The sequence below is a fragment of the Dermacentor albipictus genome, chromosome 8 (assembly GCF_038994185.2).
Source record: "Dermacentor albipictus isolate Rhodes 1998 colony chromosome 8, USDA_Dalb.pri_finalv2, whole genome shotgun sequence".
Classification (NCBI taxonomy): Eukaryota; Metazoa; Arthropoda; class Arachnida; order Ixodida; family Ixodidae; genus Dermacentor; species Dermacentor albipictus.
The window spans coordinates 118,970,994-118,986,909 of record NC_091828.1 but is presented as its reverse complement, the minus strand read 5'-3'; the positions used below and the strand labels follow the sequence as shown (position 1 = coordinate 118,986,909).

The following is a 15,916-nucleotide window of genomic DNA, read 5'->3' as shown; positions in this document are numbered from 1 at the left end:
CCGTCTAAGAAGGACAATGACACTGCTTTTCGGCTTGCTGCGTCTGTCGACCGCATGTGCAAATGGAGCATTTATTGCTAAGTAGAAACATTTCGAACCCCATATCAAGGCAACTAAAAAGTTCAATTGCTGGCTCATACGCCGCCTATGCCGTTAAGGTACAAGATAAAACATTAAACGCAATTCCCAGCACAACTTCAAGGTATACTGGCCTATAAATTAGATTTGTCCATGAGCCTTCGTAGGCTTCCGACGAGAGGAACTCATAAAATTCCGTATAGTTGTAGAGGACGAGCTTGACGCTGCATGGAACCAACCCATTAAGTTTCTCGCGATGCGATGGCGACTACGGCTTACTTACTGCTCTCTGTATGCAGGACGAACAGAGTTGTCTGAAGGCATGCGGATAGCTATTGCGCATGGGCATGAATATACCAGGTGGTGGGCCCGGGAGGTTGCTCAGGTAGCAGGCAATCCCCACTCCTCTCGAACGCGTGAGAAATAATCCCGATTGCGTTTTCTTTATTTTAAACCAAATGATGTTTGTTTCCCTGCTGCACGTAAGTATACTGAACAGTGCAACCAGAAAAACAAAACAAAACAAAGGAACACCATGCCAAGAATAAGCAAATATACTTGAAGGAAAAGACGAGTAGTTATCCTTTTTAACTCCGAGGAGCATGTACGTCAAGCTATTTTTTCACGCACTGGGCACAATAAGAATCGTTGAATCGTTTTGTCCACAGCCATACACGGGGAATGAGGCAGGCATGCAGTTTATTGTTGCATCAAAAACAGGTGCAGGAATCAAGTTGCTGAATATAGCGCAAAAACAAACTAGTCGTGTTGTAGACTACGCAGGCCATCCAACCTGCACAATGACAAGCACTTTTACTGAGCACGTTACAGTGACCGTAATCAAGCGCATAACTACAATTTTCACATTTCAAGTACGTTTTATTGTATTTGGGTAAAGTAACCCGGTGGTGTTCGTGGAACGGCTGCGGAAGCAGCGATTCCAGTGGAATCGCAAATTGAACGACAGCTCAGTCTGCCTGTCTCGTGCAATAGCAAAGCATACGGTCGAGATCGCCGCAAATAGCAAATTCCGATAGTAGCGACGATCAACTCGGCTTCCATCGGCTACAGTGAAGACGTGAAGGCTACGTAAAATCGCGTTGCGAAAGCGTCGAAGGAAAAAAAAAAACGCTTTCGACGCCTCATGCTTGCTCCTCAGGTGTCCCGGAAAATGCACCGATCGAAATGCGAGCACAACGCTGCAGGGGCGGACGAAATGAGGCCGTGCTGGTCACTTCGGCGACGGCTGCTCGGAAAAAATCGCCTCATTTTTTGTCTTCGGCTTTGGATCGTCACTGGGGCCGATCGGCGAGCATACCCCCGAGAAGATGTCAAGCTCAGTTGGCACCTAGCAAAGCAAAAAGCAAAAAAAAAAATGTTATTGGGCCACAAGACATCGCAGATAATTGCCAAAGCTAGCGACGGCTTTCATGCGTGGCCCCGCTGCCTGCCTCCATGCTATCTCATGATCCACGGCGAACTTAGGTTATGGCTGAACCAACCAAACGACTAACTGCGCACAATGCTATATATCTGGTTACGTTAAGATGAGGGTGGGCTGATCATATATGTATGTATATATTGACACGTGTACTTATCTTCATCGGGCAACCACGTTTCGCCGCTAAACAACTCTAATCGCAGAGCGAGGGATGCGCCTGCATGTATCCGACGTTTCTGGAAAGTTATCGACGCTTCTATCCGCGTGTCTGTTGTCGCCGAACCTTGTGTTATCAGATTTCATCGCGTGACACGAATGGTGTAGAACTTTGTGGAAGACACCCGGGTCCCATCAGTTAATCTGGAACATTCGACGACTGATCTATAAAAGCCGACGCGCTTGACCCGCTGATCAGTTTTCCGACGATCGCCGACCATGTTCGCCGCTATCGTTGTGCTATAAGTGTAGCCTGTTTTTTGTGGGCACAGGGTCACCCAATAAAAGGTAGTTTTGTATTCCACCGTATTGCTTCTTTCTTCACCGTCACTACCACGTGACAATATACATACATATATATATATATATATATATATATATATATATATATATATATATATATATACTTGACGGGAACCATATACACACATTGTCCACGTGATCGGGATGACGTCATGCAGCGCACGTGCGTCAGGAGCGCGCTTTGCTTTCATCGCTCCTCGCCTCATCTCGATGCCATCATCGCGAGCAGAGTGGGGGGACCCTCCGTTCCATTCCCAGTCTTTTCCGGAGAGAGTGGAAATCCCCCGTTATGTTTCACTCTCCTCTTTTAACTCCTCGGAATGGTGTGAGAGTTGGACCATTCCCACTCCCGCAGTGGCTAAACTGAACAATTCTATTCCTCCAATTCTGAAAAATCGAGACTCTTGGTCTACAAATGTTGAGTACTTGTGCGTTGCGTGCCATTGAACTAAAAGCGTGTTTTGGAAGTCTTGAATACTTACTTTGCAAATACCGTTACGCGCAATTCCTTTTTTTTGGCACACGGAACACGTTAGTGTCCTATTATTTCTGTAGCGCGGTATTCCCTGTAATCTCTCTCGGGTGAACCGTCTTAAAGCGAACCTTTCTTTTCGAACCGTCCCGGACTTTTCTGACCGTAGCTGTTAACTGTTGTCATGCCGAAAAGGCCAAATAAAAAAAAAAGCAGAAAAGTGAATTCTGACGAAGTCAGCACAGAAGAGAACTTCGCTAAGACAGCATAACCTAAGGCGATCCTGGCTGCTTTGGCGGCCAAACAAGGTGTAACATTTCGAAAGGTGGGTGGGAAGTGCAGTTGCGTGCAAAGAATCGCAATCAGTTTTTTATTTGCATAAAGTAATCCACGTTGCGTGTTTTTTCTTAGCTTCGCACACACAACGTGTTAAAAATACATTTGACATCCTTGATTTTGTTTTTGCTGTTGGCGTGAAGTCGCCTCCAGTCGCACATGCACGCTCATTAGCATATTCGAGGATAGCGTGTGCAAACGGCGTAGGAACCCATCGAGAATGTTCCGGTATACTCTCGCAATATTAATTCAGCGATAATTAGGGACATATTTGTCCTGTCCGAAGCCTTGAGGTTTATGGACAGTGCATGAATAGTAAGTGGATCTGCGGTGTTAACTCGCAAGAGAATACTTAGAGAAATAATGGTGGCGCAAAAGAATAGAAAAAAATGCCCAGTGTAGCGTACTTACTACTTTAAATAATATGCAGCTTTATGAATACCAGCACTTAAAGGTTTCTGTACGACAGAAGGCTTAAAAAAAGATGAGCTTGGAGGTATGTGTCGCCATTTCGCATCAAAAATGCATGGTCATTGCCCAACCACGTTCCTAAATGTGCTCCGATTATTCTACTGCAAGCTGTCATACGAAGCCTTCGACTAGCTTCGATCAATGCTGGCCGGAGTCGGTACATGTGCTATAGGTGCTTTGAGCTCGCCCTTTGCGTGGGAGCCGGTGGTACTGCTTTCTACAATGCATAATTCCGCCACGTTGTCAACTTCCGCCATCTTGGCGGTTTGATTCAATCAGATAGGGTGCCGCCGACCTGCAATCCAACAGTTGCCGACAAACGTGGCGCAGTCGACAGGAATCGGTACATGCGCTGTAGGTGCTCTGAGTTCGCACTTTGCGTGGGAGCCGGTGGTACTGTTCTCCACAATGCTTAATTCCGCCCCGTTGTCAACTTCCGCCATCTTGGCGGTTTGAGCCAATCAGAGAGTGCCGCCGACCTGTGATCCAACAGTGACCGCCAAATGTGGCGCAGTCGACAGACGTCACCTAGCGCCAGAAAAGACCCCTCGGTGTCGTTTGGACGCCACCTGTCTAGGAGGAGCAGGATGAAGAGGAAGGAAGGAAAGGTAGGGAGGCCAACCTGACGCACGTCCGGTTTGTTACCCTACAACCACCTATCTAACTTCTTTAAGGTCCATGTGTGCCTCTTTCTTTGGCATTGCGTACCTTGGCCACCCGCGGTGCGGGCCGCAGGGTGTGCTGAGGCACGCAGGATGCGCGGCGCACGCAGATGTCCCGGCGCAGCTGCACGAGGGTCGATTCGTCCAAGTCGCGGGCCTGCGAAGCGGGCGCCACGCCGGCGCCCGTCCCGGGCGGCGATTCGGGTCCCGGCGGGGACGACGTGCACTCGGACGTGGACCCCGAGAACACGCCGTCGGCGGGCACGTTCGGGGCCTGCCGCGAAGGCGACGACTTGCGCTTGTGCTTGCGCTTGTGCCCGGAGTGCGACTGCTTCTCTCTCGCCGCAGCTGCCCGGGCTATGCTCGCGGCCGAGTGTTCTTCCGAAAAGATGTCGAGTTCGGTCGGCACCTGGGCCGACAAAGCGTTTGCTCTCTCTCTCTCTTTGTATTTTTATTTCAAGAAACCCCTAAAGGCCCTCACAACGAGGATATTACATAGGGGGGGTGACAAAAATTCTACAAACATCTAGAGAAGCGTATTCAAGGAATAGGCAACAAGAATAAAAAAAAACAGAACAACAACACTCAATGAGACATAATGAAAAAAACGCAACATAGTAAACAGAACACACACACAAAAAATGTATATATATTAAAAATCAAACATATTGCGGTAACGGAACAAAACTAGAAGAAAAGCTACTCATCACATTCATTTTTTCTCTCTCTAAGAATATTATTATGCAGAAGACACAGGCACAAGTGTTCCATAGCCTGGCAAGGGAACAAGAATTCATGATCGCCAGCTAGACTCTAGAGTATGTGCAGGTGTACGCTTCTCTAGGTTATTTACTCTCAGGGGACCCTGTTTAGGAGAAGAAAATTTGCAGATTAAAAATGGGTTGGATTGCATACAGCAGGCTTTACCGAATCCTGGTTGGGAGCTTATCATGATCGTTAAAAGAAAGTGCGCATTGCATCTACCAGTGCTTAACATATGGGGTCGAAACTCGGAGGTAAAGAAGGTAGAAAACAAGTTAAGGGTCACGCAAAGCGCGATGGAATGAAAAATGTTAGGCGTAACGCTAAGAGACAGCATGCGAGGGGTGTGGATGAGTGTAAACGAGGGTAGCTGATGTTCTAGTCGACATGAAGGTGAAAAATTCACCAGCGGTTACGATACTCCCTAATGCAAAGTTTGTGCGAAGGTTTATGCGTGTTTTCATTTTGCGCGATATATTGGCTAGCGCGGCCAATCTTCCTCGTACGGCACCTTGCAAACGGAGCGAAGTCTGGCGCGACGGCCTCGATAATTGGCTAATACGCCAAGGTACCGTCCTTCTGTGGTCTCTCGTCCGAAACGTTTGGGATGCATCTATCTCTCTCGTCAATCCGATTTTCGAATCCATAAATATATAGGTACTTCGCCCCGCTTCCCGTTCGACACAATTCTTTTTCTTTTCCTGAAACTCAAATTGAGAGCGCAGTGCCTTGGACAAATAGGACCTGCATGACACCGGAAACAACCGGCGTCTCAGTTTGATTCAGGAAGCCCTTATATTCTCCTCGAACTCAAGAAACACCCATCGTCTAGAACTGCTACTTTCGCGAACAATGAAAACACAACACATTGCTTACTGAAACAACACGATCACCTGAGCAGAGAACCATGTATACATGCACGCTGATAAAGTATCAGGCTTCTGGCGGACTCCGCTTTTCAGTACCCAGACGTATAAATGTAGGCATAACATTGTGTAGCCATTCGTTATGTGCACACTGTGTCCTAGGCTGCGACGCAGTCTCGGGGGGAATTCGCACCGCACTTCAAAGGCGTGTATCATCGCCAAGGAGAATTTGGCGGTTTGGCGCAAAATGGCGATTCTCTGCAAAATCGGTGACCATGAAATATTCGACTTGCCGTGCCACAGAATGTAGTCTGCAGTATGACGAACCATTTAGGACTTATTTAGTCAAATAAGAAGCGCCAATCAATCTTTCTTGCGTTCTCCACATGCAGCGCTGCTAGCCACTTATACTTTGCCCCCGAAGAACGCCACACGCAACTCGAAGCACCATAGATGCGCCTGATCAACATTTCGCTGCAGAGTGATAGCCTAAGAAAACGCGCACAGGATCGATGGCAAACATCATTGGAGGCCAAGATAAAGCGTTAAGTGTGTAAGATTTCCCAAAACTGCTTATGAGGCTTCAAACAGGAGCGGTGATCCCGGCCACGGCGGCCGCATTTCGATGGGGACGAAATGCGAAATCACCCGTGTACTTAGATTTAGGTGCACGTTAAAGAACCCCAGGTGGTCGAAATTTCCGGAGTCCTCCACCACGGCGTGCCTCATAATCAGAAAGTGCTTTTGACACGTAAAACACCATATTTTTTTTTTTAACAGGAACGGGTATGTATGTGGTTTCTGGTTCCATTCAGAATAAGGAAAATATGGCGTTCTCGGGCGAGGTACAAGGATCAGAGGAGGATATGCAATGCTCGGCATGTCAACTCTCGTGACGTTTAAGTCGAAACGGGACGTAGTTTCAACGCCTTTGCGGCATCACCTGGGCGACGATTTCCACCCGACATGCTGAAGTCGTACTCTTATTTGCGGATGGAGCGCGTGATATATGCTTTTATTGTCAACAACCACGCGGAACGTATTAACACATTTCGGTCGGAATCGTAGTGCGGTTACCGTGCAACGTATGTGAAACGAACATGCCGAGGCGAGGCGTTACGACGGCGAAGGTATACGTTGAAAAAAAAAAAAAACGCTCCGCTCGTGGTTGTGGCCAAACTAATAGCTCAGTCACTCACCCACTCGCCGTGGTTGCTCAGTGACTATGGTGTTGGGCTGCTGAGCACGGAGGTCGCGGGATCGAATCCCGGCCGCGGCGACCGCATTTCGATGGGGGCGAAATGCGAAAACACCCGCGTGCGGTCAGGTGCACGTTAAAAAGCCTCAGGTGGTCGAAATTTTCTGGTGTCCTCCATTACGGCGTGCCTCCTAATCAGAAAGTGGTTTTGGCACGGTAAACCCCATAATTTAACTTTTTTTTAAAGTCACTCACCTTGGCCGATTCAGCCGCAGTACGCGATCGGGCTGAGTGCGCAGACACGTGCGAGGCGCGACGCGTCATCACTTCCTTGCGCAGCTTCTGGAGGGTCGAATCGTCGAGGTCGTGGGTGTGCGAGGCCGCGCCGGGGTCCACGATCGCCACAGTCGGGCCCTTGGCGCCCTGGTGGGATGCTTGCGCTTCCGCCTGGCTCGGCTGCTGCTGTTGCGAACGGCGGGGGAAGTGCGTGAGCCTTCAATCCCGACTGAGTGCCCTTGAGGGGACAGCGCTTCATGCCACATCGTCGTCGTCGTCGTCATCATCATCATCATCATCATCATCATCATCATCATCATCATCATCATCATCATCATCATCATCATCATCATCATCATCATCATCATCATCATCGGCGTCGTCATCATCATCATCATAAATCATAATCATAATCATAATCATTAGCATCATCATCATCATCACTATCATCATCATCATCAGCCTGGTTACGCCCACTGCAGGGCAAAGGCCTGTCCCATACTTCTCCAACAACCCCGGTCAGAATCCCTGGCTCCGGACAGGCTGCCATCGGAATATGAACCTGGCATGCCATGTCGCCTACTTGTAGATCTGATGCTAGTGTATTACGTACGATTGGTCTCGGTAACTTAGTGGCTATGGCTTTTCTGTTGTTGGGATCGAGATCGCGGGCTCAATACCGGTGACGGCGACGGCATTTCGATTGGCTCTCAATAATATTTTATAAATGTATGCGCTTAGATTGAGATGCTGCTTAACGATACCCAGGAGGTTAAAATTTTTTTCGGAGCTCATGTCTCCGCCGCCTAAAGGCCCTAGAGTTGCTTCGGGGCGTTGAGCCCCATTAGCCAATATTGAACTATTGATCTATTATATGTTCGTCCTTCCATAGCAGCGCTTGACTCAACAGGTAAATCGTCTTAAATATGTAGATCGAGCATCGGAGTAAAGGATTTATACTTCAAGTCACTGAGAAGGTAAAGCGGCGCCGCAGTGTTCAGTGCATGGAAATCATGTGGAGTGAAGTGTTTGTGTTGGTATGTCTGAGTAAGACTCGCTAAAAAAATTATGTTCAAAATCAAAGCTTCCGGTTTAATATGCCAAGGCAACATACGGCATCCTCGAATATGCCATATGGCATGGCTTCTCGGTCGTGATTTTCACGGCGAAGCTGTTAGCCTCTCGGTGGTCGGCATTTTTCGTGTCCGTCCGCGGGCGGAAATTATAACCATCAGCAATGGCTCATACCCACGTAAACAAGCAAAAGATGCAAGGGCTCATACTCCCGTAAGGCAAAGACTACAAGCGCTCGGCAAAGTGAAGCGAACAGTGCACACATTAATTGAAATCAACCATACAAGTCAGGACAGCATACGTTTCAAGAACAACCAACCTCAATACAAGCATCCGAACCATCAATGAAGAATCGCACGCCCATCTCAACAGTTATAGTGGTGGTTTTTCAGGAGCTTCGCTGGACAACCGCTTTCGCGGGGTAGGGATGGCGAGTCAACTTTTATTTCTGACGAATTTCGCACTGGCAAGTTCGGGGTGCGGCCTATACATATACACGGAGCTTACTTGAGATTATAGTATAATAGAAAACTGACAGCGAAATCTACTAGATTCGTTATTTGAAATGCCGCATAAACACGCACCCTTCATACACAAGCTTGTCGACCTAACGCCTATAAACTATACTGACTGCAGATATGGGAGCCTTGATGTAGTAAACTATTGAACCTATCCTATAAATTCAACTACGGTTGATATACACATACGTCCCCCGTTAATACCGATATCACGCAGCTTAATGGACTGCCAAATTGTATAAATACAACTTGGCCCTGGAAATATTGCATCAGCACCAAACAACACCTATTCAAACCAAATATCAAGTGAAACCTGGTCCGTACTGCCTACGAAAGAATTTAATACCCAGGCCACGTTCTCGTACAAAATATGGCGATCAAAAACTAAGCTTTATGATACCAGACCTTCTCAACGAATATCCGGAAATTGCTGAAGCGCTCGTTACAGCTACCTCAGTGCACATTTTCAGAAAAATGCTCAAAAATTTTTTCCTTAACACAGACTAAAAATCCTGCCGGTCTGATCCCAGTTGGTTTCCTCTTACTCTGTGTCTTGGCTTTTTATTGTTAAAGTCCGATATATTTTCTGTACTAGGACGATAGTTGCGACACACCTGTACAATGTATCTAATTATATGTGTATTTATGTTATTGATGTGTATGTGTATTTATGTTATTATGTTACTGATTTATGTTATTGATAAGGAACACTTATTGATGTTTAAGTTCTACCGTGTTCCAAATTGAGCCTATTGTAGTGAATACTTTTGTTATTATTGTTCTTGTGTGACTGCTGCTGCCAAGGGTGGCGAGGCCCAGTCAGGCACGTTCAGTGCCTTTTATCGCGTCCCCCAAGGCATTTCTGTAAGGAATGTCTTGAATAAATGAATAAAGAAAGAAAGAAAGAAAGATGAGAATATGTAGTCTTCATTCAGATCATCGTGTACTGGTGATTCCCTTACGGTTCTGAATTGCGTGCGAAATTTTAGTACTATCATTTGCGACGCTACTGCTCCAAACATGAAAAATTTGTTTTCACTTGCTACGTTGCAGATAACCGTTTTCACTATGGCCTGGTACCTAAGCAGTGTGTCTTGTGAGCCAGTGATCACTTTGTAATCCGCGTGCTGAATACTCAATCTCCGTCAGAGTTATATTCTGTTGAATTACTACACGAAATTCTTAACATATGTGCTGACGCTACGGTCTGCAGCTATATTATTCAACGGCAAACTCAACCTTCGAGTCACTAAATTTGATTGACGGACGAGTATGTCGGCACACGCGCTCCGCCAGTTTAAATCGTCGTGTGAGGTCAGTAATTCGAGATGTGCTATGGAAAACCAATGTGTTGCCAGGGTGCCTGACGTTTAGGGAAGCGTTATTACGTCAAGTTATTTAAAAAGGTAGCCAAACGTTCTACGTCACGGCACGCTTGTGTTTTTACAGCGCCGTTCAGTGAATTTTCATAACGGTGGCGTCCGGATTTTATGTGGATAACATTAAGGGAAATTTAATGACAGGTTGTCCAAGCAGCCGCTGTGAAACACAGTACTAGCTTCCATTATGCGCAATGTCTCATTTGTGACTGGGAATTGTCGATGCTTCTACGACAGCTGATGCCTTCCCCTTCGTACCCGTCTGTCATTTACTATTCCTTAGGGTGCAGCACACTCCCTGCGCGAGCCTCTGGATCAAGACAGAAAATATAGTGGCTGGCTTCACATAACTTGCTAGATCGCTCGTACAACGTGTGATCCCGTGCATGTGACTTTCGCTATGCATCGCGGAAGGTTTGATTAGTGGAATATTTGAGCAGCCGATAAGTGGCTCTTTTAGTCTATCGCATATATATAAATATATATATATATATATCTACCCAACTCCTTCTGAAAGGGTAATCCATCAGTGCGAATTTTATGTTTGCTCTAAGCGCCACAAGATGGGCATGAAAACTCACGACTCAGTGACAGCCTGAAAATTCTGTAGCAGCTCTGGTTCCTTGTGTTTCTTCCAAGTTGCTCTTTATCGTAGTTACTTTCTCCGCATCCCCTTTCCAGGCCCATTATTCGCGTTATGCTCTTTTTACCCACATTAGACCGCGGGCTAGTTCCACTACACGGAAGGCAGACAGACAGTTGCAGTGACAGTGGCCACATCACTTCTACCATCCTACTAGTACTACGTATATTGATCTTATATTGTATGAGGAAATAGTGAATGCATCAATGAATGAATGAACAAATCAGTCAATCGATAAACGCGTACTGCACCTTTCCTTTGCGCATCCGGTCCACACAACATATTACCGAGAGCTGGCTATACTGAACGTTGTTAGCTTTGATGTCATGATAATAATGGCAGGTTTCGACAACCGAAGTTGCGCATATTTTTCGAGATTTACATCACTGTATTTGCCGCTGCTTCTTTGTGTTGCCACCGATCATAAACGTGTGGCTAAAGTCTGCTTGCTGTGCGGCTGAGGTAGGGGTGGCCTGAAGAACACGGTATTCGTCTTTTACCTAAAGTGCGCAATAACTGCGGTAAGTTCACTACCACATTTGCGGGAATAAAACTGTGGAATTCGATTCCACATCCCATTAAATCATCGCCCACAGAGCATATATTCAAGAACCAAGTCAAGAAATATTTTATGCAGCAACTCTCTTCATCCTAACAACTGACTTTTGTGATTGTAATAATATTTCACTTGGCTATTTTACTATTTTATATCACTCCTATTTTTATTGTGTTGTAAATTCGCATTACTTGTTCACTACAGAAGTTTTCTTCGCAATTTTTGTCTTACTAAACAGCTTTATATTCTTGTTTTTTTCGCACGGTCCCTTATTTTTATGAAATTGTTTGTAAAGTCACCGTAACCAATGCTTGATCTGTATCTCGTTTTTTTTTTTAAATTTTGTTCATGTATGGGAGTCCCCCTGACATTTTATAACTTTGGGACTCCCTGTGTAGTGCTAATTCTGTATACAATTCTTTGTAAAACTCACATCGCTGATGAATAAACATGAACTTGAACTTATCCCTTCCCTCCACCGCACTGCGTTAGCAATGGCTAAAAACACGGCCAAGGTCAAGCCCTCTTAATTTGCGTCGTCACGTTTGCGACTCCTTACCGGTAATGGTGGTGACGTAGTATCGCTGGTAGGCTCTTGTGTGGCACCTTCAGATGGCGACGTCGGCGAAACTACCGCCGCGTCCGTGGTCGCGTTCGCAGCATCCGGCTGCGTCCCGGATGGTTTGGATCGCTTAGGCTGCTTGCTCTTGCGCTTCGAGAAATCTGCGCCAGGCACGCAGCAGGCACAAGGTTGTCACTGTCTCTGCTAACCGCGCATGTGTCTTATTATGGCTTTAGCATTAGGGTAGTCAAAGGGGAAAAAAGTGTGTGTGTGAAGTAAGGGATGCCGGTCGCGGGGCAGGGTTAGAGAAGGGATGGGAGAGCTTAGAAGGGCGTGTGTGTGTATGTGTGCATGAACACACACACACACACACACACACACACACACAAACATACATACATACATACATATGTATGTATCTATATATATATATATATATATATATATATATATATATATATATATATATATATATATATATATATATATATATATATATATATATATATATGGCGGTAGTCTACTCCGGGTCACCGTCAGTTGCACTTCGCTTGTCGAACTGGCTGGAATGTGTGTTCAGTGAGCACCTGAACAAGAACTTTGCAATGTGGCGAACGGGGTTTAAATAATCATGCATCCGGGACTTCAAAGTGTTGCGATGTGACGCTAATGCGTTTCTCTCAGATTTACCGCTTAATCACCACTGTATTTATTTGCACTGAGGAAATAGATTCGCCTGGCGCATTTAACTGAACTATTTCGGAACCGACTGCGGCGGCAGGTCGTTTTGCGCATTCGGGTGCGTGTTCGCTAGCATTGTGAGAGCCTGAAATCAGTGCAGTGATGATTATATGGACTTATGCTTCCGTGTCGAATATTACAGTCCTTCAATAGATTTTACCACGCAGTATTAATTTTGTGCAGCGCCACGTAAGCTGTGGGTCACAACAGCCACCCAGAAACGAACAGATGAGTAGCGTTCCAGTGAAGCATCACCGAAGGATTAGTACCTTACATTGGGCGGGAATTTCTCGTAACTGAAACACGCAGCCGGGAATCGTTACTGATAAGCTGGGCACGAACTCTAACATTCGCTGTACTGCACAGAAATGTTGATATGGATTATGCCTTTTTGTTGGAGGAATACTTCTTGCAGGTGTTGGCCTGGGAGTGCGAACGTTTTCTGGCCTTTGTGCGACAAGCACTATGTATATAAAGAAAAAAAATACTTTTCCCTTTAAGGCATCGATAATGCTCGTGGAAAGGCGACGGCAGCCTGCATGTAATTTTTATCATGGAATATTGCCTTGCAAGCTGGCATTTAAATCATCTCTTAAAAAGAAATTGGAAAAAAGAATGTAAAAAGAATTACAACAGATGTTGCAATGGGTCGTAGCATCGAACACGATTTTCTCTCCAGTTTGCCCATTGACTTCAATTACGCATATGGTGTGTATGAGCGCCTGTCTTTTCTCACACTCTAATATCTGTCAAACGCTGCCACTTTGGCCCAACGTTGTCGATCCTTGGCTAACACCTATCTTCTTCAATTTATGTGTCATCGAGAAGAATAGGGTAACAGTAATGTCTAGGAGGTGTTCAGTAACGTTTCGCAGCGTTTATAATGTAGAACCAAGGATCTATTACACAAGATAGGCTTGAAATCAATCAATCAATCAATCAATCAATCAATCAATCAATCAATCAATCAATCAATCAATCAATCAATCAATCAATCAATCAATCAATCAATCAATCGACCGATCGATCAATTAACTAATTAATTAATTAATTAATTAATTAATTAAGTAATTAATTAATTAATTAATTAATTAATTAATTAATTAATTAATTAATTAATCAACCAATTTTGATAAATACTGTGGTACTCTCAAAGACCGAATTAGTCAAGCTGCTCAAGGTAGCAGGAAAGCCAAAATGAAAAACAATCCCAGATGCACAATTTTCTGTAACTTTTTGATTTGAAAGAAGCCTACCGGAGTCTACACTCGTGGGTGAACGCTGGTCGGACTTCTTGGACTTCTTCTTGCGATGCTCGCCTTTGGGCTGCTGCTCCTTGTTTTGCTCCGAAGATCCAGCGCCAGCAGGTGAGCCCTCACGCTTTTTGCCACTAAGACCTTGTCCCTTCGCCTCGACTCCTTCCTTGTCTGCCACTTGCTTGTCCGCGGGCTTGTCCGCTGGCTTGTGCTTTTTCTTGTCCTGCCCCATTGGCTTCTCCATTGACTTCTCTGCTGACGCCGGTTTTTCGCCCGGAGAAACCTGGGAGTACGAAACCATCAATACTCTCTACCTACATGTTGTAGTTGAATGCGTGTGTCCTTGGTAGACCCAATGCAAACCACGATCTATGGCCACAATCGCAGCACATGGTCCATAATGACTATAACCAGTGAATAAGGTGCGCAATAGAAGACATGACGGCAAGTTTACCTAACCACAAACAGGCTACATGACGTGCTAGCGAAGTGAAGCTAACTGGAAGGAAAAGTGCGAAGGATCGCACACGTTAGGCTTCTAAGTTAGCAGTGCGACATCTTACTATACCGCACGTCAGCACCTAGCCAAGGAATGCGCTGTTCCCATTCTGTCAGTGTCATAGATTTTAGCCCTAACGGATCCCTATGCTTGCAAATTTGCACTACCACTCATCATAGATGAGACCCCCAACCGCAAAAGTTATGAGCACGGGACCTGATAAAACATAAAGGCAAGCTGAAGTGTGTGCACTCTCCTTCAAATGGAATGGTGCAGTCGATACTTGTAAACAGAATTATCGCACTGCTCATATAAATTCCAGGAATTGGGGCCAGGTAGGGAGGAAAGTAAGCACTTTAATGAAAGTTGTGCTCCGAAAAAGTTTTACCGTCGACTGTGCGATCAACCGCAAATGCCCACCAACCGTGAAATCTAAATATCTCAGAAGCGTCGGAACGTACTACTTTGCTATTCGAATTCACAGCCTGTAAATGAATGCGAACAACGTAGTGTTGTGCAGTTTCACTGTACATACGGTCCCAAAGTGCTCGGGAATACGTCGTTTCCTCAGATTCCCAGGTCCCTAAAATTTTGCGGTTGACTGTGCGTCATACTACATTAGCGTGAAGGCTCCGCATCCCTTTCAAGATAGTCTACGGGCCCGAACGTTGTACGAGTCTGTAATACGCATCTATTAGATGGCGCTGTGTACTCACCGCGGGGGTTTCCTTCGGTCTCGGGTCCAGTTCCTCGGATGCTCGCTTGGTGATTTCCACGCCGCTGACGCTGGGGAATTCGTTCGGTTGTTTGCACGGGCCCAACAAAGTTACCGTCGTCTCTCGACTCATAGTGGCCGGCGTGGCTATCCTCGACGGCTCGCCTTCCTTGGGGTACTGGCGGTTGTACTTGCGCATCAGCAGCCAAAGGAGGAGCGCGATGAGCACGGAGCCGACGGCCACCAGCGCCATGGCTAGCGCGTCGCCGAACACCCCCGTCATGGCGCAGCCGCGGTCGAGCTCTAGGAGGCGCGATGCTCGAACGCTGAGGGAGGGCTCGCACCGCGAGACGAGGGATCCAGGGTCTTCCGATTGTCCGGACCTCTAGCTCGATCGCGGTCTCTCCACGACACTCTTCGATACTGGTCTCGCTGGAATTCGGACCGAGTGTAGGAGCGAAGCGTCGAGAGAAAGTTCCTTCGACGCTGCTGGACCCTGAGGAATCGAACGCAGCGACCGAGCTCGCGCGATGCGCTCGCGCCAAAGTCACGCGGCCCTAGCTCGTCTTCTTTTCTTTCTTCAGCTCCGGTAAAAACACGTGGTGTTTTTTCGACTATGATTAAATTTTCGAAGTAGTAAGTTTGAACCGAAATCGAAATCATATTCATATTAAACGGGCAGACACCTGTTTTGGAAAACAATAGTAGGGGCTGTACTCACATGTTTTGTAGAGATATTCACAGGATAAATGATGACGACGACAACTTTTAGGGCCGTGGCACGTGCAAACTCAGGGGTATTGAAGAAGAAGACGTTCTTCCCATTATTGGCAGTTTTTTGTTGTTCAGTGTGCTTCTTATACTGAAGAACAGCAATAAATAAAGACCCTGC

The 15,916-nt window shown here is 46.2% G+C and overlaps 1 protein-coding gene across 3 annotated transcripts; it reads right to left on the bottom strand.

The window, feature by feature from the left end:
• Positions 1-931: 931 nt before the first annotated feature.
• Positions 932-15,606, bottom strand: LOC139049069 (uncharacterized protein DDB_G0286299-like). 3 transcript variants are annotated; one of them, XM_070524276.1, is made up of 6 exons: positions 15,026-15,606; positions 13,811-14,093; positions 11,811-11,974; positions 7,061-7,270; positions 4,026-4,388; positions 932-1,426 (listed from the first exon to the last, which is right to left on the bottom strand). In XM_070524276.1, the coding sequence occupies exons 1-6, from the start codon at positions 15,305-15,307 to the stop codon at positions 1,310-1,312; spliced, it is 1,419 nt and encodes a 472-aa protein (XP_070380377.1). In that variant the 5' UTR covers positions 15,308-15,606; the 3' UTR covers positions 932-1,309. The 3 variants fall into 3 exon arrangements, with proteins under 3 accessions (XP_070380377.1, XP_070380378.1, XP_070380379.1); XM_070524277.1 differs by having other exon boundaries at positions 7,061-7,267; XM_070524278.1 differs by having other exon boundaries at positions 7,061-7,264.
• Positions 15,607-15,916: the final 310 nt, after the last annotated feature.